Source organism: Serinus canaria, chromosome 4 (genome assembly GCF_022539315.1).
Source record: "Serinus canaria isolate serCan28SL12 chromosome 4, serCan2020, whole genome shotgun sequence".
Taxonomy (NCBI): domain Eukaryota; kingdom Metazoa; phylum Chordata; class Aves; order Passeriformes; family Fringillidae; genus Serinus; species Serinus canaria.
The window spans coordinates 930,178-952,886 of NC_066317.1; the positions used below are offsets into that span (position 1 = coordinate 930,178).

At 46.1% G+C, this 22,709-nt stretch overlaps 1 protein-coding gene across 1 annotated transcript in view; it reads left to right on the forward strand.

The window, feature by feature from the left end:
- Positions 1-22,709, forward strand: part of ADAMTS3 (ADAM metallopeptidase with thrombospondin type 1 motif 3) — a 55,294-nt gene that overhangs the window by 11,192 nt on the left and 21,393 nt on the right. The window contains exon 4 of the mRNA XM_050973986.1: positions 9,070-9,226. Within this exon, the coding sequence (XP_050829943.1) occupies positions 9,070-9,226 (157 nt within the window). The remainder of the gene's footprint in view (positions 1-9,069; positions 9,227-22,709) is intronic.

Genomic DNA, 22,709 nt, shown 5'->3' on the forward strand with positions numbered 1-22,709 from the left:
CACTGTGCTTGGCAGCATGATGAGCTGGGCCTGATGGCTTGCAGCTGGACTCCATCCCTGTCACCTCTCTGCTGTGCAGCACTTCCCACAGCCCTAGGAATCCATAGGAAAGAGGATTTCTCAAAGCTCAGGAGCTGCAGGAACTTGGGAAAAGGCATTCCCTCATTGGGACTTGGGGCTGCTGGAGTAAAACCCAGAGGGGAGGAGCCCTGATTGAGAAGGGAGGCGATGGGCACAGAAGTCAAGTGTCGGTGTAGTGGAAGATGATCAACTCTAGAAATTCTTTTATAGGTCTGGTTTGCTTCTCCCTGAAATTCATCACTCAAAGCACATGAGTACTTCCCTCTTACTTCCCAGTCAAAGTTATGCAGATGGTTGCTCAAGCTCCATTAATTTGTTCTTTTTATAAATTCTCCTAACAGGGCCAGATTTGGTCTAATGACAGCTTTGCCTCTTTTCCAAGCCCTTGTGTCTCTTCCTCTCTCTGCTGCCTACCTTCAAAGACAGACTTTGGGCCGCCTTAAAAATTATGCTGTGGCCCCTTAAGATGAGCCTTTATACCTCAGAAGGGATGTTTGGAACTTGGGAGGGTTTGTACCCTAAAAATGAGGTTTTTAATCCCAGAGACAAAATTTTGAGCTCCAGAAATGAGGCTTCATGACCCAGAAATGAGGTTCTTAGGTCTAGAAGTGTGATTTAGACACCAGGTATGAGGGATTGGACACTTAAGATGTGTCTTGGACCCTAAGGATTGATTGGATGATAAAAATGGAGCTCTGGACATGGGAAATGAGGCAGTGGGCACTATAAATGCAACTTTGAGCTGTATCTGTTCAAAAAAGGAGGAGGTGGTTTAGCTCTTCTTGGCTCATAGGAAGTGTCTGTAGGCCCTTTTTGGGTGACTGCAATTAAACTTGTGCTGTTTGTCTGTTGAGGAGCAGGTGGCAGCAGGTTATCAGGTAATTGAAAGCAAAGATGAAAGGAGAATCAATCCCATGAGTTCTGAACATTCTGCAGAATTCCTCACCCTCCAAGCTGAGGAGAGATGCAGTGAGTTCAGGCTGGCTGAGTGACCTGTGATGTCACCTAAGGTGCCTTCTAGGAAAGCAGGACTTCCCTGTGGGGCCTCTCTGGAGCAACCAGCAGGAATAGCCCAGAGCACCTGAGCTGTGACTTTAACAACCACCCCAGGCTGGGCAGAATGTGCACGTGGTGCTTAGCCACGAGTGGGAAACGTGGTGCTCAGGAGACAGGGTTGTGATTGGTCTCTTTTTTCCTGTCTTTAGATTGGAGACAATATTCAAAGGTAAATTGAGAAACTTGACAGTCTGGTGTGGGTGAGACCAGGCGAGGAGAGCATCCTCTAGGAAGGGGCTTAGGAACAGGCAGCTGCAGGGAGTCTGCCTGGAGACTTGCCATAAATTTCTCCACTTTGGTTGCCACAACTTCAGACTTTTATTTATAGTTTATTTCTGGTGTTGAAAAATTGTTCTGTACAGCAAAGCACAGGTTTGCATGTAATCCCTCCCTTTCAAGCAATATATTTAGGGGCTGAAACTGCTGTTACAGATCAGTGTGTGGTTCAAAATGGTCTGGAACAAAGGGCTGCTGGTTGGTGCTGCTCTGGATATGTCTTTTGTAGCTGTTGTTTAATCACACCTTGTAGTCCTGGTGATGCATTTTCACAAAACACTGCTTTTAGGGCACTTGGGCAAAGAATTTCCTTTCTGGATTTTTCCCTCTTTGTTTCCAAAACAGCAGACGCTTCTTAAATGTTTTCATTCCTGGAGGCTCAGAGCTGACAGTTTATAAAATAGCAGAAGCTTATTAAAATGACTAAGTACAGCCCTTTTTTATAGTTTCAGTAATAAATCCCAGACTGTATGACCTGTGTGGACCCTCGATAACACACTCAGAGTGCATGAACTGGGCTCTCATTCCTGTCCTGCCTCCACATGTCACCTGTGAGACAGTGTGTGTCCCAGGAAAAGCAAGTAAACAGATCCTGAAACACTCAGGGTTGTCAACATGCATTCCTGTAGCCTCTCTCCAAGTCTCACTGATGGTGGAGTGAATTTGGTGATGGTGGTGCTGAATTTGTGACTGCATTTGGGAGGGTGGAGGTACAGGAGCCATATTCAGCAATGGCTTTTTGGTGTTCCATGTTTATCCAGTGCTGTACATACTTGGATCTGCAATGTAGCCTGCAAGGTACGTGGTCTGATGTTTGGAGCAATATATTTGGGGGCTGAAGCTGCTGTTACACATCAGTAACAGGGAGTAAGCAGCGCTGGAGAGAAAATACTGTGCCAGGTCATTGAGGAAAATGAGTTGGTCTGCTCTTTCCTGTTCCTAGTTTTCTCTCAGGGTCGCACTGCTACTCTGAACATTTTGCTCCCATCCAGCCTTTGAAAGAGTCGTGGAAAGAAAAGTCAGTTGGTTCCATCTCTGGCCCCTCTGTTCCAGCTGGAGCTTTTTGAAATGATGGATAAAGTGCAGCACTATTGTTCCCATTAAAACAATCTTTGCTTTCACTTCTATTTTAATAGATACTTAGTTTTCATTGAGTGCTTCTGCTTCTTGGCTGAGAACTTCAGTAAATTACAACCATGCAACACTAAATCAGCTTCCCTACCTCATAAAAACCCCTTTGTCCTTTGACTTTCTTGGTTTATACGTGACCAAAGGTGTAAAACTACTTCTCCTCTTCCTTTGAGAGATTTTACCATAGTTTGGTTCTTTTTCCTTTGTGCAAGGATATAGAACCAATTTAAAACTGAGTTTGATGGGAGTATTACCAGCTTTGGTGCTTCCTAGCTTTTGATCCCCAGAGTATTTCCATTCAGAGGAAGCTGCATCAGTTTTCTGTGCTCCTCTGACTGCTCTCTGAGGAGATGACTCCTCTCATGCATAGTTTGGGCTGAGTTTTCTGTTGCCTTGGAAGGATGATGATGCTGCAGCATCATTCTTGTCTGTTGTGTACAGGCAGCAGATAAATCAGTATTTCTTTTGTGTGCCACTGTAGAAATGCTGCTGCTGACATCCAGATCATGAGATATTCACATTTGGGCATTATTTGCTCACTTTATACTTTAGGAGTATTTAGCACTTGAAGGTCTCATTTCCCCTTCTCCGAAGGCTATCAGATGTCCTCACTTTTTGTTTTCCTTTCCACGTTTTAGAGGAATCTATGACTGGTGGCATCCCATGACTTCTGGATCTGGGAAAACACCACGTTTACTGCAGAACTGGCAGCCTCTGCTGTCTCCTGTACCATTTCTCCATGAAATAGTTCCCAGCAAAGACCTGCTGTAGCTGACACAAAGACAAAACTTGTGCTCAGTAAATATTTCTACAGAGATCTGCTGGGCCTGAGGATGTGCCTGACTGCTCTGAGCATGTTCCATGCATACTTTTCCCTCTTGAATAGCTGATATTTTAAACCCACAGTTCCTTCTTTAAGGACAAAGCCTTTGGCCTGCCAGCTCTATGTGGCAGTTTGCTGTTAAAATGAATCCCAGTAGGTTTTCCAAGAAGAAAAAATAGAGACATATTTTTCCACATAAAATCAACGTTTGCTTCTTTCTCTGTGCTTTCGTATAACTCTTAAGGGTTTCCATTGAGTTCTCTTAGATTTTCTGAAAAGGGAAAAAGAAAACCCAGCATTTAGATCAAAACCAAGCATGAGAAATTTCAGCATCAAGGAGTTTTCTTATGGATGTTTATAGAGGAGACTAAAAAACATAATTCCAGTCGAGTGCAGTGACCCAGTAAATGCTGACATTTCCTTTTCTTCTGTGCAAATTCAACAGGAACTTGGTTAATTTGATGGCTCTTCCAAGTGCCTTTTGCTCCTTAAAGTGGTATCAATTAGTATGTTGAGAGACTTCAATTCCTCTGGGCAGTGATTTCCAGCATTTCAGTAGGAGCTTGTCTAAGAGCCTTCTAAGTATTGCTCATGGTTTGGAAGAGGATATTAAACATTCCTACCTTTTCATCTGTTTCGGAATCTTCTGAACAAATAAAACTTCTCTAGGCAGAAGCTTTTTGTTTTGATTTAAAAATCTGGTATTAATGATGGGTCACAAACTGGTGCTGGGTTAATCACTCAGCCTGTGCTGCCTGTGTTCAACACCCTTCAAGGATGGAGCCTAAAATGATACAGGAGCTCTTGCTTTAATTCTGAGATGCGTGGCCAGGATAAAACATGGCCTAGAACATGGATTTTCTATCACACCGATCTTCCAGAGATGGAAAATGAGCTGTGGAATTTCTGCTTGCTCCTCTGGGAAGCACTCCAAGGGTGCTGGAGCTGGAGGGTCAGTAAATGGGGATGTTTTACCCCAAAACTGTGGTGTTTTCCCAAAGCCAGACACCTCCATGGAGACTGGAGGCCCATCCATGGAGGAGGAGGAATTCCATCTGCAAACCTCCTCCGTAGGTACCCAGCAACTGGATCAGCAACATCTGTTTCTCCAAAATGTGCACGGTGCTGCAATATTACTTTTTTCCAGCATTCCTCCAGTGTGTAGTGTTTTTTCATATGCCAAGTATGTCGAGGCCATAAATACTTTAGCATGCAGAAGATGTGGAAGGAGGGAAGTTATGTCCATTTGGATGCCTTTTCCCTTCCCTGCCAGGGGGACCTGTTGGAGTGGGTGAGCACGGTGGGACCTGGGGCGAGGGCCTGGAGTGACAGTGCTAGGGGGATGGCCTTCAGCTGGCAGAGGGCAGGTTAGGTGGGGTATTGGGAAGGAATCCTTCCGTGTGATGATGGTGAGGCACTGGCATAAACTGAAGAGTGGCATCACAGGCAAACTCAACGAGCTGAGAAGCTTCTAGAGGATTTTTGGAAAGAAACCCGGAGAATTGGTTGATTCTTGCCAAAATGTGGGACCCGTGCAGCATGGGAAATAATACCCACCCAAGGAACTGAAGGTGTAACCCTGGAGCTCCACAAACTGAGAATCAGTGTGCACCCGCTGTGGCTCAGTTTGGGGGAGGCTGGCAGGGGGAAGTGTGCTGCAGGCAAAGCATACTTCTTTGCTTTTCTTTTTCTTTCAATAAATCAAGCAGTGTTGGGTGCAACTCCAAAAGCTTTTTGCCTTTGCATTGGAAAGTGGAGCAGCAGGTAGGTGTGACGCAGGTTTTGCACAGTCACCGAACGGAGCCCACCCTAAGCCAACAGAGAGGGTGAAAGGTAGCAGTGTTTGGGGCTGAATTGCTGTTTTCAGGCAGGCAGCACCTCTGCTATAAAGCCTGTCTCTATCAACTCCTCAAGAAGTGACTGGAGGGCTGTCTCCAGAAGCTGCCCCCTCCCCGCTGCAGGTCCCAGGTGTTTGTCTTGGCAGGAGGCAGTGTCTGCTGGGCAGGGGCTGGGATATTAAACTGAGGGAACACAGAGCTCTTGATGCTTTTCAATAGGGCTTCTATTCAGGTAGGGGCAGGATAGAGCTGTCAGGCACCTGTGATTGTCCAGTGGGGAAAAAAGAAGGGATGGGGAGTGGGGGGAGAGCCCTGGCAATGTTTTCCAGTTCCATCAGTAGAATGGGGAGAAGAAAGTGTTCTCTGGGTTGGTTTGACTGCTGAGTCCTTTGCTGCAATCCAAGCATTGGTGGATGGAGAAATCAAGGATGACACTGGCTGAAACTTTGGGATGGCACAAGGAACCTCCTGAACTGAACTTCCCACACATGGAGAGCCTTGTAAGAGATGTTGCTACAAGCTGATTGATCCATGTGTGGCCCAAAGTGAGAATTGATCCAGGTATCCTGATTCTGATACTTGTGTAATTCTCATTTTCCATATATATCCCAGATATGTGTTTCTGCACTTAATTTTTAAGCTATATGGAGTGGTTGATTCATTTAGTTTCTATAGAATGGAAATTGAATTTCAGTGGCCTTCAGCTGAAGGATGAAAGTTTTGGATTGGGTATTAGGAAGAAAATGTTCCCTGTGAGGGTGGTGAGGCCCTGGCACAGGCTGCCCACAGAAGCTGTGGATGCCCCTGGACCCCTGGAAGTGTTTGAGGTCAGGTTGGTTGGGGCTTGGAGCCACCTGCTCTAGTGGAAGGTGTCACTGCCCAAAGCAGGGGGTAGAACAAGTTGGTCTTTAAGGTCCCTGCTAACCCAAACCACTCCATGATTCCACAGTTCTGTGTGGGAAACGAGGGGAGTCCGTTTGGATGCTTGTAGGAAATGCAGGTGGAAGCTGAAACCAGACCATGGCAGACTCCCTCTTTATTGGATAAACCAAAGCTCTGTTGGCCTTCATCAGAGTGAAGGATGCTCAGCCTGTCTTGGTCAGATAAAAGCTTCTTCTGCCCTTGTTTTGAAGAATGGAACGGGGAAGAGAAAACATTTGGAGATTTTTCCAGGCTTTGAAATTCTTGATGTACAGATCCTGTCTGTTTCCCTGTGCTGGTGCAGGTGTTGGACTTGGATCTTGTTCTTTGAGACAAGCAGGTTCATCCTCCTGAACACAGTCTCTCCCATAAAACAGGACACAGGTCATTCTCCCTTTTCCCACTGAATCCTTCGGTGTCCTTGGATTGGAAAGTAACTGCCTGGCTCTTTGACACCAGCCTGCTTCACTCTGCTGGGAGCTGTGATCTTCTCATGCTTCCCTTCTAGGGTCCAACAGCACAGTCCATATTTGCACCTGTGTGTGACTGAAAGGGTCACAAGTGGGAACCACCTTCTGGAGGGGAAGGGGATTTTGGCATCCTTAGATCCCTGTGTTCATTCCTGATATTTTTCTTGCTTGTGTCTTACTAAGGATGACCATTTCATGTAGCCTCCTGCTGCTGAACAAGCTCCAACCTGCTTATTAATCTGCTTCCACTTATTGACAGCCTGCTGTGTTTGGAGATGAATGTAGAGCCTTGAACGTGATGGTAAGTTTCAATTTTTTAAGCTTGTATCTCCAAGGGGAGTTATAAGCTTAAAAATTGAAACTTAACATGACGTTAAGGTTCATTTCAGCTCTTCCCAGTGAAGACCCAGCACGTGGTGTTTCCAGATTACTGTGTATGACAGAGGGATGTGCAGATCCTGAGACAGAGAGAGGATGTCTGTAATGCAAATGAAGGTTCTCCTGTGGAGAGATGCAGGGAAGCTCTGTGCATCCTGAATTCCCATATTGTGTTGCTGGTTTGCTTAAAGCAGCTCTCCTGATCTGTTCTCCCACTGTTCAGAGGTGGTTTAGAGAAACAGCTGCTAATTAACGCCTCGGTTCCCCAGGGTGTCACATCAGTGTTTGAAAAACTCTCTTTCTTTGCTGTACAAAGGCATTAAGGACAGTTTGACAACAGAACTTAGAGCATTATCTTCTTTCTGCGAGAAAGAAGAGCATTAGCTGGTATCTGTATTGGGAACACTTTTGCCTTGCAAAGTGTTCCCAATACAGATACCAGCAGAGTTTGGCATGGAGACTGGGGCAGAAGGTGAGAGCATCCTCTGGCCTCGTGGTGTTGGCCATGGGACGTAGGATGGGTCTAAACCCAAAGCCTTTCCTGCTCTCTGGTGATCAGTTTTAGAAGCACTTGATAATGGCCATCAGTGTGACTGCTGAGCAAACTTCCTGACGTTTTGAGGGTGGCCTTTCCAAAGCTGGCCTGGGAGTTAACTGCCTCACCCATACTGCAAACCGCTAGAAAAGGGGGCATTTGACTTCCTAAAATACTTCTGGAAATCCCACCCATAATGTTTAACACTGAAGGTAAATGTGGCCATTAATGGACACTTCACAGCTCTCCGTTGTGCTCTCTGAATGAAGGGCTCTTTCCTCTTTCCCTACAAACACCCCATGCATATTTATAGGGAATCATGTTCCCCCTTAAATACTGTTGATTTTGGCTCAGGAAGTGATTCCTTAGTTTAGCCTGCCCTCGTAGGTTATTTTCTCAAGGCTTTATATTGTTTCTTATTCCCTTATGCTTGTCTGCATCTTTTACATTTTGGAAGGAAAAAAAAAAAAAAGTATTTGCCAGATTTTTCTTCATCCATGGATTGTCCAGTAAAGGATATAAGGTTTGGTGTCCCCTGGGAAGCCCTCCTAGGTGGGCTGCCTGAGCCAGACTGGGTTTGGCCTTGCTCCCACGTACCTTTTATTATGAACTCCAGCAGCACTTGCTCTTGCATCTCTCTAACTCCACAGAATTCCCTCTGTTCACTCTGCACCATTTGTTCTGGATTGAGGGGGACAGGAAGAACTGCAGGGATGACAGGAATTAATGCTCAGAAGTCATTTAGGCAGCTACAGATACCGGGGAGTCAGGTAGATGCAGATGGGGTGCTGATGGGACCTAGGGCAGGTTTCTTCTGGATTCTCCCCTGGGAGAAGCGAGTTTGTAGGAGAGCCAAGGGGTTAATCCACTTCTCTGAGCCTCAGGGCTGAGGTGGTGCTGGGAACAGGAGGGTTTATTCCAGCCACTGTGCCCCAAAGGCTGCTTTTGGATTTTGGATTTTGGATGGTCCTGTTGTCTTCCCTCTTTCACAGAATCCTGAGGACAGCTCTGGAGAAGTCCACAGTAGCACAGATTCCAACCTGCCTCCTTCAGTGGATGGAAATTTTGAATGTCATTAATTTAGAAGAAAAAAGTAGTAAACTTAATAGCATTCCAAGATTGGAGACTGCTTTCCTGGATTGCTCCATCAATATGCTTTTGTGGGAAAAAAAAAAAATAATTTCCACTACATACTTTTTTCTTGAAAATCCACCACAGCCTTTTCTCCAAAGGAGCCTTGAAAAGTACGTGCTCCGAGCACCTCCCTGGACATCTCTCTGGCTGGGGGGAAGGAAGCACTGGGTTGGCACTGCAGTTTACAGGGAGCATTCACATGGAAATGCACAGCCTGCTTCTGCCCCTTCATCTCCATTCATTTGGAAAACTTCAAGCTCTTTTTGTTGGTGAAATTTTTTTTTTTGGGAGTGGGAGGAAGAAATGTGTGGGTTACATTCGTATTGCAAGCATTTTATGCTTTGTCCCTCTTGGTATTTGGTTTTAGAGCCTGGGTCTTTAGGCTCTACAATGGCATATGGACATGTTTTCTCTCTTCCTTACCAGGCTGGAATGATAAGAACTGATGAGGATGAATACTTCATTGAGCCTTTGGAGAGAGGGAAGCAGATGGAAGAGGAGAAGGGAAGAATCCACATGGTGTACAGGCGCTCGGCGGTAGCGCAGCATCCCCCCGACGTGCTCCCCGATGTGCACACAGGAGGTACAGTACCCATGGCGCTGCTTGCAGGTCTATTCCAGGTGACTCCAGCCTCTGGAAGCTTTTGAAGGAGGCTGTACAACTCCTCTTTAAAGTCTGGGTCCTGTTTCTTTGTGAGTAACAGCGAAGTTGTGCCAATTTCATTGTTTTCCTCCTGCTGGTTGCTATGAAAGCGGTCTGATGGCAGTGTTGTTGATCGGGTATATTTTGTCACATCCAAGAATTCCCCTCTGCCTTGAAAATGATGTGGTTGGTCCATCTGAGAATAATTACCATGTCTGAGAATAATTATCATTGTGTAGTTTAGTCCATTTGCTTGTGTGTCTTTTTAATGTTACACAAATCCACATAAGCCAAGCAAGGCATTGCATATTGAAGGCTGAGGGTTGTGAGGCTCTGGGCTCGGGATGAAAGAGCAGCTCTGCACCCATCAGTGCTCTGCCTTTATTTCAGTATCATTCAGCTTCTCACATTCTCACTGTGTTTATGGTGTGTTCACATATTGTTGAAACTGGAAAAGGTTTGGGAAATAAAAGAAGAAGTATTTACAATGCGCAGAACTAGAGGTGCTTGGCTTTTGGTACCCCAGCAAGGCCATTCCAGTGTAGCTCGTGCATCTGGTGGGGAGGGGGGATATCCTGGAGAAGAGGAGGTTCAGGGAGACCTTCTCTGGAAAGGAGGTCAAAACTCCCTGAATGGAGGTTACAACCAGGTGGGATTCAGTCTCTTCTCCCAGATAAAAGTGACAGGTCAAGAGGACGTGGCCTCACATTGCACCAGGGCAGGTTTAAGATTGGATATTAGCAAAGATTTCTTCATGGAAAGGCTTTTCAACCCCTGGGGCTGCTCAGGGCTGTGGAGGAGTCACCATCCCTGGAGGGATTGAAAAGTCAGGTAGGTGTGGCACGTGGAGCCATGGGTTAGTGGTAGCCTTGGCAGTGCTGGGGGAATAGCTGAGCTTGGTCTTGGAGGGCTTTTCCACCCTGTAGATTGCTGAAGGTTAAAGCAAGGTGCCCAAGCCTGTGGAGCCTGAGGAAATGTTTGCAGTGGTTGAGTTGTCTGGTTGGTATGAGCTGCACATGAAAATGTTCCTCTTTCTTCTCTGTCCTCGCTCCCCCACCACCGTGCTCGGGCTCGAGGCAGCCGTGCAGAGTACGGCCTGCTCACGCTTTGGGAGCTCAGCCAGCACACACAAGGGCCCACGTTTTCAGTAACACAAGACAGATGACTCAACAAAACAGCCATTAAGATGCAAAAGTACTTAAAGCTGTTGCTGTCAATGAAGTCATCACAGAACTGGAAGCAGTGTGACAGCCTTTCTCAGCAGTGACACGGGACATGCTGTGTCATGTTTTCCCTGCAAGTCACTTTTCTGAGAGGGAGGCTTCCAGCTCTAGCTGTGTGGTAGGAGCCTGCAGTCTGACAGGCCATCTGGTGTTCCTGCAGGATTTACAGCATTTGGGGATTGGTTGGACATTGCTCAAACAGTTGGACAGAATGAGTGTAGGAGTTGGAAGTCGAAAAGCTGCCATCCTGAGGGCAAGGCTTGAGCAGTGGTAACGGCTGAGGAGCATGGATGGGTTCCTGTCTGGTGCTCTCAGGGAAGCCAGCACACCTACCCAGTTTTCTTTCCCTGTTGCCTTTAGGACTTTTCCTTTGATGAAGCTTCCCTGAGCTGTCTTAAGTGGGAACCAGAAATGTGTGGGGTTCTGGGGAAGATATTGGGATGCCTCAAGCATCCATGCTGGATAGTGTGGGTTCAGGCTTCCCATACTGGAGGAGCACCCTGTGCTGATTTCTATTGATGGTATCCATGGCTCTGGACAGCCTCTTTAGGGAATGATAGTGGCAATTTGCATGGATTGTTTTCCTAATTTGCTTTGTGTGGAGACTGATTTCTTTAGAAGCCTTACATGATACGCTCAAGAAATCAGATTGGAAATCCTGCCCCATTCCTGTGGGGAATTTTTCTTTGTGTCTGTGCACAACCAGTTTAGGCCCCTTGAAGGATTCCTTCATTAGTTATTGCCTTTTTATACCTTTGTCTTTTCAGTTATTTTGGTGTGAGTACGATCTCTTGCATATAAATGGACCTGAATATTTGGGGTTTGTTTTGATACCAGCGAATTGTAGATAGTTTTATATCTCCTGTGCTTAGAAAATGCCTCTGCTCTCACTCAGTGGTATCAGGGAAATGTGGCTCACTTTCCATATTTTGACAGGCTGTTGGCAGGATTGACTATTTGTGTCACAGGTAATCTGTCTGCTGATTCAAAGGATCTTGTTGGACTGTATTCCTTGGAATCTGATCTTCCTTCTGCTAGGGGAGGCAGTGCAGGGAAGCAGTAGGTCTTGACCACCAAATGTTAAAATAATTTTATTAATCCAAAATCCTGCTTGGTCCTTGTGGTGTCCATCAGACAGGGTGTTTGCTGGTTTCAAGTGCTTGGCTCAGGTTAGTTCTCCTGGCCACACCTGGTTAGGCCTGCTCTGGGAATCATATCACAGAGCAGGACAGTGTCTCGAGGTCTCCATGGGTGTAAATACACATGACAGTCTCCTGCCAGCTTTTCCATGTCAGGCTGTCCTGGGGTGACATTTGTAAGCTCCCCTTGCCCAGTCATTTAAGTCTTGATCCTAAAGACACTGAACATCTGCGCTTCTCCTTTGGGTTGAGTCCTGCAGGTATCGTTGGGCTACTCCCCAGAAATGTCTCTTAAATCAAAAATGCTTCTCCTTAAGGGCAAAAGGAGCAAAGGCCAAGGCTCCTTGTTGGGGGTGGAGGGTCTGAGGGACAGAGGGCAAATGAGCTGTGCAGACAGAGCTGAAAGAAACAGAGCAGTGGGTGGGGCTGTCATGTTAAAACATGATTTAAATAAATCCTTACCATTTTCTCACCAAAACAGCTTTTTACTCTGGAATAGGAGGAAATGCTCTCAGGACAAGCCTGAATTTGGGAGGTTTTGCAAGTGTAACAATGATATTACTCTGGGTGGGATGAAAATAAGCTGCTCCTTGTCAGTAAGCTGGGAAACATCACTGAAATGTGTGATCATTACCCTTATTCCTTGGAAGCACTCAAGACGCAGCAGAAACAGGCAAAGAACTTGTAGAATTTACAATCAAATTTGTACCTAGGAGTTCTACTGAATTTGGCTCAGGAGTGTGGTAAAATAAAACCCAAGCTATGTTTCAGAAACATAAAAGCCTGCTCCAAGTCCAGTGGAGTCAGTGGGAACACTCAAACTGCCAGCAGTGGGATGATGAGGCAGGGTTTGGATCATACGCTGCTCGAGCTGATAACTGAGCATTCAGTTTGTCTTTCCTCCTGTTTGTTCATTTATCATTTTTTCTGTGCACTCTGTGTGGTAGAATGATGACACCCAGCCCTGAGCTGAGCGGTTCCACAGCGTGGTCATGTACTCGGAGCTTTCCTCTTTCATCCTCCTCTTCACAACATAGTATTTCTTAAATGACAACCTATTCACCCAGCAAGCACTTGAGATGAAAGTATTTTTGTAATTACTTCCTAACAGTGGGAAACAAGGAGTAGGAGCCTTTATCTCCCAGCTTCCTTTCAGAATTTTCATTTTCCCCAAAGAACCAAAGTGCCTGTGTGTCTGACGGGGTTGCCATGGCGCTGGCGTCGAGTGTCTTTGTCCCAGGTGGGAAACATGTAGGAGGAAGAAATGATTTGGGAATTGCTCCTGGTTGCCTGGGAATGAAACCCTGGAATAGAAGGTGGAAGAGTGGGAAGCCTATTGCCTGCTTGGGAGACCTCCCTGTGCACTTCCCCAGGCACATTCGTGGTTCTCAGGGACGCTGTTGTGCCGGAGGGTGTCTGAGCTCTTTCTCAGCAGAGTTTCTCATGACCTGTGTTCTGGTGGAGGATATTTTTGATGCTGCACAGCCCACCCCATAAGTTTGTGCATCAGAACAATGGGGAAGATGGAAATGATTTCTGTGTAGACTCATTACAGCATGTTGTGTAACATCCTCTGTTCAGTATGGACATTCCTGTATAAACACGGGATCCCAGCGTGGCCTGGGTTGGAAGGGACCTTAAGGATCATCTTGCTCCACCCCCTGCCACGGGCAGGGACACCTTCCACTATCCCAGCCTGCTTCAAGGCCCATCCATCCTGGCCTTGGACCCTTCCAGAGATGGTGCAGCTTCCCTGGGCAGCCTCTACCAGGGCCTCACAACGCTCAGAGGGAACAATTTCTTCCTGATATCAGGTCAAAAGTCTCTCTCCTGTTCTCTGGTAGTCCCCCAAGAAAGGGCCACCAAGAACTTGTAGTGATGGCAATAACCTGCATTGTCTAAGGACATCCTGTTCTTTGTCCAGCACTTCTGGAACTTTTGCTTTTAATTTAGCCTTCTTCTCTTACATTGAAACTGAAGTGGAGTCTCTGAAGTTCTTCACTGAATATAATTTGTGGGGCTGGGTTTCTTCTTTCTTTTTTTTTTTTTTTTTTTCCTTCCAGGTAACAGTTTGCTTAAGGAAAAGGGAATCAAATAGAACAGGAAGAGCACAGTATGGTATAGAAGAAAAGGAGTGTTGGTGAGGGGTGTATAGGAAGCAAAGGGAAACACAGACTTTATAGAGAGGAAAAGCTTCCAATTTTTTTTAAGAAAGAAAAGCTTGAGCAGGAGTGGATCAGAAGGTGCTGTGAAGTGACTGATGTGCTCTGTCTGTGTCAGGGAGGTTGTGCCTGATGATGAGAGCAGGAACATCCATCTGCTTAAGTCGTCTTCTGTTCTTGGCAATAACAAAGGAAAATGATTTTTAAATAAAACCAAGAATAAAGGCTTCATTCCAACTGCAGGCACCCAGCGCCAGAGCAGTAAAACACACAGAAAAATCTGTATGAAGGGAAAATTGAAAAAATGGAGACAGGTCAGTACATTCAGCTTGCAGCCATTCCAAGGCTCATACCATCTTCCAACAAAAACTCCCTTTGCCCCCAAATTGCATAGGAAGAAGAAGACTTTCAATAAACAGCGGTGCTGACAGAGAGGAGAGGGTTTTAAATATTGTGTAGGCAGCTGGTCCTGTGTGAAGGAGCTTCTGTGGTGAATAGATGACATTCTCAAGGTAACCTGGGAGAGATATGCCAAGGTGAGGATCACCCCTGGGTGGCCCATGTAGGACTGAGGCCCCTGGCTCATCTCCACCCCTGGGTTTGATCAGAAAGGTGCTCGTGAGGTGGTTCACAGTGCTTTTTATGGAGCAGCACATAAGTACCAGGATGGCACTCTCTGAGAATATGGGAATGAGAGTCAGAGGAGCTGCCTTATCAGGGGGAGTTTATGTGAATTAGAGGTCAGGAACCAGAGGAAATGAATCCTCCCACAGCTTGTGGGGGCTGAGGCTTGTTCATGTGTTTCACATGAGCATCCTACCAATTTAGGACCGAAATGAGAGCACCAAGAGACTCTTGTCACTGGGAGCAGAGAGCCTTGCTTGATCACTCTGTGTTCTACAGCAGGCTGCTTTTGATGGGAAAATGAGCTAAAACATACCAGTTTGTGTCATAACACAGAAGGGTAATTTCCATGCTGTAAGGCTCTTCCTGGACTTTCTCCTCCTGAATTTTCTGCAGTTTTAGCATTTTTCCCCACTGTGAGACACCTGGTTTTTAATGGGTTTGATGCTCAGTAAATTTATAGGAAGATCCTAGAAACAGCTGAAGAATCCAAGCTGAGGGCAGTTTAATTCATTTTTATCTTTGAAAATACCTGGATGAGATGTTGGCATCTGTGGTTTATGACAGAAGGAAAATGCATCTGGTGTGTTTTGAGGGAGCAGTTTGGATACCATGCTCCTGCTTTTGGTGGGGTCCATGTGGGGACCAAGATGTCCCAGAGCTCACTGTCACCCTTCCCTTGATCCCTTCCAAGCAGGGTGCAGATGCTAAATGAGCTGCTGTGGTTTGTGGTGTGTGGGATGACACGGAGCTGGGCAGCTGGGGCTGACAGGAGCGCGGCTGGAATGGCGAACGTGAGAACAGCAGCCTCGTCCTTGACGCTGCTCCCAGTGGACTGAGTTTCTTCAGATCCACTGCTGGGTTACACAAGTGCAGAAATCTTTCCAATATGCAATAGTAAAACACTGCAGAGTAACAGCATGACCCAGCTGTTGTTTGGTAAGAAAACAGCGTCGTTGGTTTTTTTTGTTTTGTTTTTTTTTCCAGAATACCTTGCCTAATCATTCTTTGGAGTATTCCAATAGCATGGGACAGCATCAGCCAGATAATTAGGGTTCTGGAGCTTATTGAAAGTCCCACAAGTCTGCAGTTAGAGTTGGGAAGGAGGGAACTGATGTCTCAGCGAAGCTGACTTCTCGTGCGTGGTGACGGGGAGAGGCTGACCTGTGGAACTCTGTGTTGGATTCCACCAAATACCATGTGGTTTGGGAGGAAAACCCAGGCAGGGATGAAGAGCTTAGCTGGCTTGTATTCCAGGAGGAGCCAAGGGAAGTGTTTCTTTGCTGTGTCTTCCTTTGCAGCATTATTGGCAGGGCTTATTTCTAAGCATTCCCTGGAAAGGTTTGAGGACCTAGCCCCAGGAGGCATTCCCTTGTGTCTCCTTTGGCATTTTAGCTCTCCACCCAGGTAACAAGCAGGCTGCTGCCTCCCAGCAGCCAGTGACATGCCTGCAGGGATGAGGTTTGTCCTTCCCCTTGATCCTGGCAACAGGCTGGGGCTGTCAGGTGGCTGGAAAGGGTGGGATCTCCCTTCTTCTCCCATAGTTCTGCACAGGATGCCCAGCAGTGGACCTAGCTACCTGGGGAGGGCTGGGTTCAGACACTGACATCCTCCATGGAGGACAGGAGTGGGGGGCTGTGAGTGAGTGTGGAAGTGCACACTTGATTAGCAAGTGCTCTCTTTTTGTGTGAAATGACTGTCCTGTAGCCATTTGCCAAATACCTGTGTTCTGTAATCCTAGAGACATCAAATAATAAATCAACACCACCTGGGTAGTGCAAATCAGAATAAAAACTTCCAAATGCACAGATCCTCTTATGCAAAATCCTAATAATACCTAAAATAAATTTTCAACTGCAACAGGGTTAAACACAGTGTAAACTGAGCTTTTTTAGTGTCTGCTGGAAACAGTAACAGGTGATGCAAGGCCATCCAAGGAGCTTTGTGCTTTCTTAATGGAGAGCTCTGCTCTGCCTTTCCACTTCTCCTCACTAATAGCTCCAGAGAACATAAAGTCACCATTTCCAGGAGGAATAGTAGGTGTGCTTTTCTCTCCTTGACAATAAATCTGTCAGAGGTATTAAAGGAAGAGGTAGTAGGAACTCTGTTAATTATTTACAGAAGTCAGATCAGTGGGAGAGTCTGTGATGGCTCTGTGGTTGCCCTTGAGCATCACAATAAGCTCTGGGCCTGAAGGGTTTGGATGTGTTTCCTCCTTTTCCTTGATGGATTGCAGCAGAGTTACTGCTGTAATCGTTTACCAGCTTGGTGTATGCCCTGTTCCCTCCTGTCCAGGCTCTGCTGCCCTGTGTGTGGAGGGCTATCCTGAGGCTTGAGAAGGTCCTTGCAAGCAGAGAGTGAAAGTCTGTGGGCCTGGGGATTTCTGCACTGTGCAGCATGGGCCAGCTTCCCACTGCCAGAGGGAGAGATGGGACATGGGGAGAAGATTCTCCCCTTGGGGCTGGTGAGGCCCTGGCACAGGTTATCCAGGGAAGCTGAGGCTGCCTTGTCCCTGGAGGTGTCCAAGACCAGTCTGGATGGGGTTTGGAGCAACCTGGGATAGTGGGAGGTGTCTGTAACCCAGGAGAAGAGGAGCAGCCACTGAGGATGTTCCTTAGGAGCTCTGAATGTAGCTTGAGCACAGTCACTGGGGATGACTGCAGGCTGCTCTGCCTGACAGTGATGCACTTTTCGCTTAGGTCCAGGACTTGCTAACCAAGTTAGGGAGCTAATTAGGAGCCAGCTACAAATTAGTGTCTTTTGTTTCTGGGTGTAGATTTTCATTTGCCTTTGAGTATCTGTGATTTGATGATGAAGATTCTTTGTGGGGCTTTTCCCCCCCTTGCTTAGGGCAGAAAGGAAGCTCAGGGCCAACCCATGGTGAAACTGAGTTCTGGTCTTCCATGTTTTCTCATGACATGGAGCAGATATCTCAAACTCTACTCAAAAATCATGTTGCTGAATAGGAAAAATTCAGCTGTTTCTTCTAGACTGAGAGCAATTCCAAGTATATCCCTTGCTTTCATTTGATCTGTGGCAACCTGTTTTGAAAACTCCTGGGAAGTACCTCAGAATGAAAGGGTAACTCATTGTACTCTGGCTTATGGAGAAACTCTGATGGCTGTCATCACGGATGGTGTAACTAGTGGCATCATAGATGTGATTGATTTTCAGCAAGAGCCCTGTATTCCACAGATCTGTGATAGCAATAAAAATCCAGTTCATAAAATAATTTACTACCTTATTTATTTACTTTTTGAATGCTCAGTTCTAACCAACAGACAGTGAGTATCCAGAAACCATGTAATTAATTTTTTAATCTGTTTTAAGTAGTTTGTCCTAAACAGTCCTTGAAAATGCACTACCTCATCCCTGGGTTCTGCTCAGGTTCTTCCATAGCCTACTCCATGTTCTTTTTATTCCTGATCACAAGTGAATTCTCAAACAGATGCATTTGAGCCTCTGCTTTGGTAGTTTAATGGTATTTTTCAATTTGCTTTTACAGGGTTGATTCTTGATTTATTTCAAGCCCCTTTTCTTAATCAGAGCTTTCCCTGCCAAGAAAAAGTAACAATATAGTTTCATTACTTCCAGCACATCAAAGCTTCCACGTTTCTGATGCTGAGAACATTTGCTACTAGAAGTAAATATCAGTCTTCCTTTAGTGTACAGTGCTTTTTAAAAGGGAACACAAGGGGAGATAAATCAGTTAAAAGTGTCTGTTCTTTGAACTGTGCCATGTTGTGGGGGTTGATTAGACACTTGGTTTGATTGGAGGAAGGCTGCTGAAGTTCTGACCTCCTCAGATCCTCTTCCTTTGCTCTTTGTCAAACATGCTCTCCTCTTTTTTTTTTTTTTTTTTGCTGGCGAGATGGAATCATCATTCATATTTATTTTTTTACATCTGAAGTTTGTCAGGCTGCTTGGAAAAATGGGACAATGAAAGCCATCTGGGCATCCCATCCACTTCCATTTGGAAACATCTGCCTCGTTACTAGGATCGTCTCACCAGCACTGCAGTGAACAGATGTGCTCCCTTTCCATCTCCAGGCTCACTTAGAGTTTCTGATAGTGAGAGAAATTCAACAGGCACTAAACCCCAAATGCCTGTTTGGTGGTCAGGCCCTCTAATATCCCTTATTTGGGGTGTTTGTTCCCATGTAAAGGGGAGCCCTGTGGCATTAGAGGGAGGGGGCAAAGGGAAAAGGCAGCAATGTGTCCTGCAGGTCATTCCCTGTCTCTGTCTGTAGGATTTCAAGCTGAGCACTTGTATTCTTGAGCCTTTGCCACGCAGGTTGACTCACAGCTGTTCATCACATGTAAGGCTCTGTGGAAATCCAGAGCCCTCTGCCTCCAGCTGTCTTGTCTCCCTTCTTAAAGCCTTAAGAACATAGAGTTTAAATTTCTTTCAAGAGAGAGAATTCCCTGCATGGAATTCACCATCCCTTTTCTGAAGCTCACAGGTGATGGCACAGTGTGCAGGTGTTCCAGCTGCCAGTATCTCCATACAGTTCCATACTTTGCAGTCCCTGTGCAGGTTTCCAATGAGAGTGGTGAGGCACTGGCACAGGTAGAAGATAGGATTGTGTCTGCAATGCCAGGGAAGCTGAGGCAAAAGCTGAAAAGCCAGGGAGAAACTGGAAGGCTGCACTGCTGGACAGTGAGTTCCCTCAGGTGCTTTTCTGTGGAAGAGCAGAACTGGACAACGAAGAGCAGCTGGGAAACCTTTTAGGTGCTTGGGACATAACAAGCTGCTTTCAGCCTCTTCTGTGAAGGCTTATTTGGGGTGACAATGATATTTACAGCTGGAGTGGGATATTCAAAGACACTGCAGGCTGTTACCCCAACTAGAAGTGGATGAGTTGATGCCCACAGTTTGGAAGTGGCTGTTCCACAGTGGCAGAGCTTCTATCCAAATCAAACTTCCCAAGTCCCAAGCAGATACTCTGTCTTGCTAATGGTTTGGATGTTGTTTGTTTTTTCAGGATTTTCAGGTCAGCAGTGTGGTGATCTTTGGGCTTCTAAAGCTGCTTGTTGTCCCAACCCCAGACCCCCTTTGTGCAGGTCAGCTTTTGGGACACCCCTTCCTCTGTGGATGTGGTATCTGGGTAGAATGGCCTTTGCATATTTTCACTGTTATCTTGGACACTCTCGTGGTCCATGGACTGTTGGGAAATAGCTTGGGCTTGGAGACATTTGTTGCTCTTGGAATGCTGACTTACAGTGCATTCATGGAAAAAAAAGCAGGAGCCCGAGTTCAACAGCATTCAGTGACAGTTTATAGTTGGAGCTTTTCCTTTATATTTATGCCAGTGGAATTTTGAGAAATGGCTGAAATTCCATGTGGCGAGAGAGAGGGGCTTATTATCTGTGACTAATGCTTGGATACACTTTTTAAAATTGGCATTATTTGCTGTTGTGCCACTTCTACTCTTGTGCTACATTGGTTCATTCTGTTGTCTCCCAGTTTTGAACAGCCTTTCTCTCACCTTGGGCTGCCACTCTCACATCATTCCCACTGCCTTCCTCCTTTGGGAGTTCAGCCCCTGCAGCCACACTGTCAGCCTGGGATCCAGAGCCGGGCTAAGCTTGCCTTTGTGTTAGTTAGGGTTGAATCCAAGATGAGAGCTCTGCATTTTTGCATGACAGAACAGAAAATAGGACTCTTTCTTGCTGCGTTTTCTGCAACACAATATTTGACTAAGCATTTCTTCTCTGTAGTTCTAAGTCATTAAATTTATTACTTAGCTTAAGAGGTCCTTTTATGTGTCTAAACTGAACACTTGGGCTGGTTTCCCTCCTTTTGCAGAGGAGAACTGTCTCCTTTTTGTCATATTTCTAGTCAGACCCACTGTGTATTCGATGGAAAATTCTTCCTAAATCTTCTCCCCTCTCAGGTTCTCCTCCTTTTTATTATTCTGCTTTTTCTCGCTGTCTCTGTTAGCTTTCCACCAGACTGGAGGGCTCATTAAAGCAACACTGTGCAGGAAATGGAGAGAGGTGCAAGAATGGAACCCTGCTCGCCAAAGAGGGAAAGTTGGCAGCTCTCCTCTGACAGGAAAATTCCTTGGATTTGAGGAGCAGCTTCATTGAGAGAGTGCTACTGAAGGAGCATGAAATGCTTGGTCCAGTGTCATTCCACAAATAAATGGCATTTTGGATCTCACACATTGTGAGGAGGTTCCAGCAATAACCTTGCAATTTATTCAAATTACCTTGTATGTGGGAGTTGGAAATTTGTGTTTTGTCTGGGTGTTCTTGAGTGTCAGGAGGCAGAAGGTGGGCTCTGGATAGAAAGAAATACGAGTTCCCTATGGAAGATGCTTCCAGCAGACCTCACCTCTCATGGCAGACTGCAGGGATGAACCTTGCCGAAAAACTCCTTCTCCTTAGTCACAGCTTTTCCAAGAGAAGCAGTCCTTGAAAGAATGGGCTTTCAGGTCAGACCAGGAGAATTTATGATTATGACTCTGGGCTGTTTTGGACGGGATGGGGATGGGGAAAAGGAGAGGGGAATGATGAAAATATCCTGTGTGGAAACAGTGCGAGTTCGATTCATAACACATCTGTGCGAGGTGCAGGCGAGGCTGGCACGCTCGGAGGAATTTGGTGAGGTGGAAAGGAAAAAAAAAGTGCTTCGTTGTGTAAGAGTCTATATGAAAAAAGGAAAGAATAAAGGGGGGTGGATCCATAATGAAAAAAACCTGTGTCAGTTTCTGAGGGCCCAGGAAAACTCTTCCCCCCAAAGAATGGCCACAGGAAAGTGGAGATGGGACCCTCTTGTTTGCAAACCGGTTCTGTGGTGTGACAGTGAAAATCAACCCTCCCAAGCTGCCTCTTTGCTGGGTTTTTTCCCTACAAATAGTGTGATGTCAGTCTGGCTAATGTCAGGCTGCGTGGTTTTTGTAAGTGCATCACACTTACTCCGTGTAATTATAGACAGAGCTGTGGGTAGATGAGGTTCTGCTCCATAAGGAATTGGGAGAATTGAGAGCTGGCTTTTACTTCAGGACTGTGCTCTCCCTGTCAGCCCTTCCAGTTTTAAATTCCTCCCTTCCACAAAATGCTTGCCTGGGAGACAGCAGAGGCTTTGACTGACTTTCTGTGATTTCACATAATCTGCCTGTGTGTCACCAAATATTATTTTTCAACAAAGAATCAGAATTTGTCGACCCAGCACAGCTAGCTGGAATATGTTTATGATGGCTCACTTCATGTATTTTTTTGTTCCTCCAAAAAAAATTACTCCATAATCATTCATTCAGCCAGTCCTTGTGTGCCAGTTAATTAAAAAATTAAGGATTCCAGCTGGAGATAGGGTTGATGGGCAAATGAAACTCTGCAAAACTTCAGGTTTACATCCCTTACTAGCTAAATATTGTAATGCAATGAATATATCCAAATGTATGTGTATCATAGGATGTGGAATCCTGGGGTGTTTTGGGTGGGAAGGGACCCCTCATGTGTGCAGACATGGCTCTGCTGCTGCCTGGCAGTCGGCTGCAGCAGTGGAGGAGCCCTGCCTTGGACGTGGCCAGTGTCACTGCAGGTGCACTGGGCTCCCAGACCCAGCTGCTGGACTTGGTCCTCTCACAAGGGTGGAATCCACTGAGCAATTAAGGACAGTTATGCTTTCAGCTCCATGGATGAGGAAGGGGGCAGGAAGGCCCTGGGAGGAAGTGACCCGTTGTCACACACCCGCACACTTTGTCACTTACTCTCACTGCCAGGGCCTTTGAAGTGCCCTTTGTCTCTGTAATATGGGCTGCATGAATATTTTCCCACAATTTTTTCCAGTTTTACACACTCAGTTCTTCCTTTTATGTGAGTGGTTACTGTGAATTCCATTCTCCTGTCTCCTTTAAGCACTGGTCTCAGCAGAAGCCATGGGATAGCTGAGTCTTGCCCGTGGTGTTCACGTCCTTGGTTCCCTCCTGTGCTGGTGGCTGTGCAAGGGAATGACACTGAGGGGGCTGAGCAATAACTTGGCCTTCTATACCTGTTCATTCAGTTTAGAATGGAACCAGGCCCAGCTGTTCTTCCTGTTTTGTGTCTTCTGTGAACCTTCTGTGAGAGGGGGAAAGAAGTGGCTTAAGGGCCAATAAATTCAGAAATCTCCTTTGATTTCTTTATGTGCAAAACTTCTGGCTTTGGCCCTTGGACAGAGCTTCATCTCTTCTCCCCTCCATTTCTCATTTGGCCTTTTAGATTTCAGGTGTCAGGTGGTTGGACTTGAGGCTCATCAAGGTCTTTTCCAACCTTTACAATTCTGTGA